General features: G+C 36.5%; 1 protein-coding gene across 3 annotated transcripts in view; it reads right to left on the bottom strand.

Moving 5' to 3' along the window:
• Positions 1-507, bottom strand: part of LOC106125003 (flocculation protein FLO11-like) — a 5,704-nt gene that overhangs the window by 2,105 nt on the left and 3,092 nt on the right. Inside the window, exon 4 of one of the 3 annotated variants that reach the window (XM_013322086.1) lies at positions 1-507. This exon is cut by the window's left edge and continues 1 nt beyond it. The exons of 1 other annotated variant lie outside the window; for it this stretch is intronic. In XM_013322086.1, coding sequence (XP_013177540.1) covers positions 1-507 — 507 coding nt within the window. One more of the 3 variants, XM_013322087.1, reaches the window with a different exon arrangement.

Genomic DNA, 507 nt, shown 5'->3' with positions numbered 1-507 from the left:
AGATGTAGAAATTGACGGTAAGGTGAAATAAGTAGATTCAGACGTCTCGTGAGATTCAGTATTTGTTGCAATGTCGGAAGATGTAGAAATTGACGGTAAGGTGAAATAAGTAGATTCAGACGTCTCGTGGGATTCAGTATTTGTTGCAATGTCAGAAGATGTATAAATTGACGGTAAGGTGAAATAAGTAGATTCAGACGTCTCGTGAGATTCAGTATTTGTTACAATGTCAGAAGATGTAGAAATTGACGGTAAGGTGAAATAAGTAGATTCAGACGTCTCGTGAGATTCAGTATTTGTTGCAATGTCAGAAGATGTAGAAATTGACGGTAAGGTGAAATAAGTAGATTCAAACGTCTCGTGGGATTCAGTATTTGTTGCAATATCAGAAGATGTAGAAATTGACGGTAAGGTGAAATAAGTAGATTCAGACGTCTCGTGAGATTCAGTATTTGTTGCAATGTCAGAAGATGTAGAAATTGACGGTAAGATGAAATAAGTAGATTC

This window comes from Papilio xuthus, unplaced genomic scaffold (genome assembly GCF_000836235.2).
Source record: "Papilio xuthus unplaced genomic scaffold, Pxut_1.1 DF825946.1, whole genome shotgun sequence".
Taxonomy (NCBI): domain Eukaryota; kingdom Metazoa; phylum Arthropoda; class Insecta; order Lepidoptera; family Papilionidae; genus Papilio; species Papilio xuthus.
This window is presented reverse-complemented; position numbering and strand designations above follow the sequence as displayed.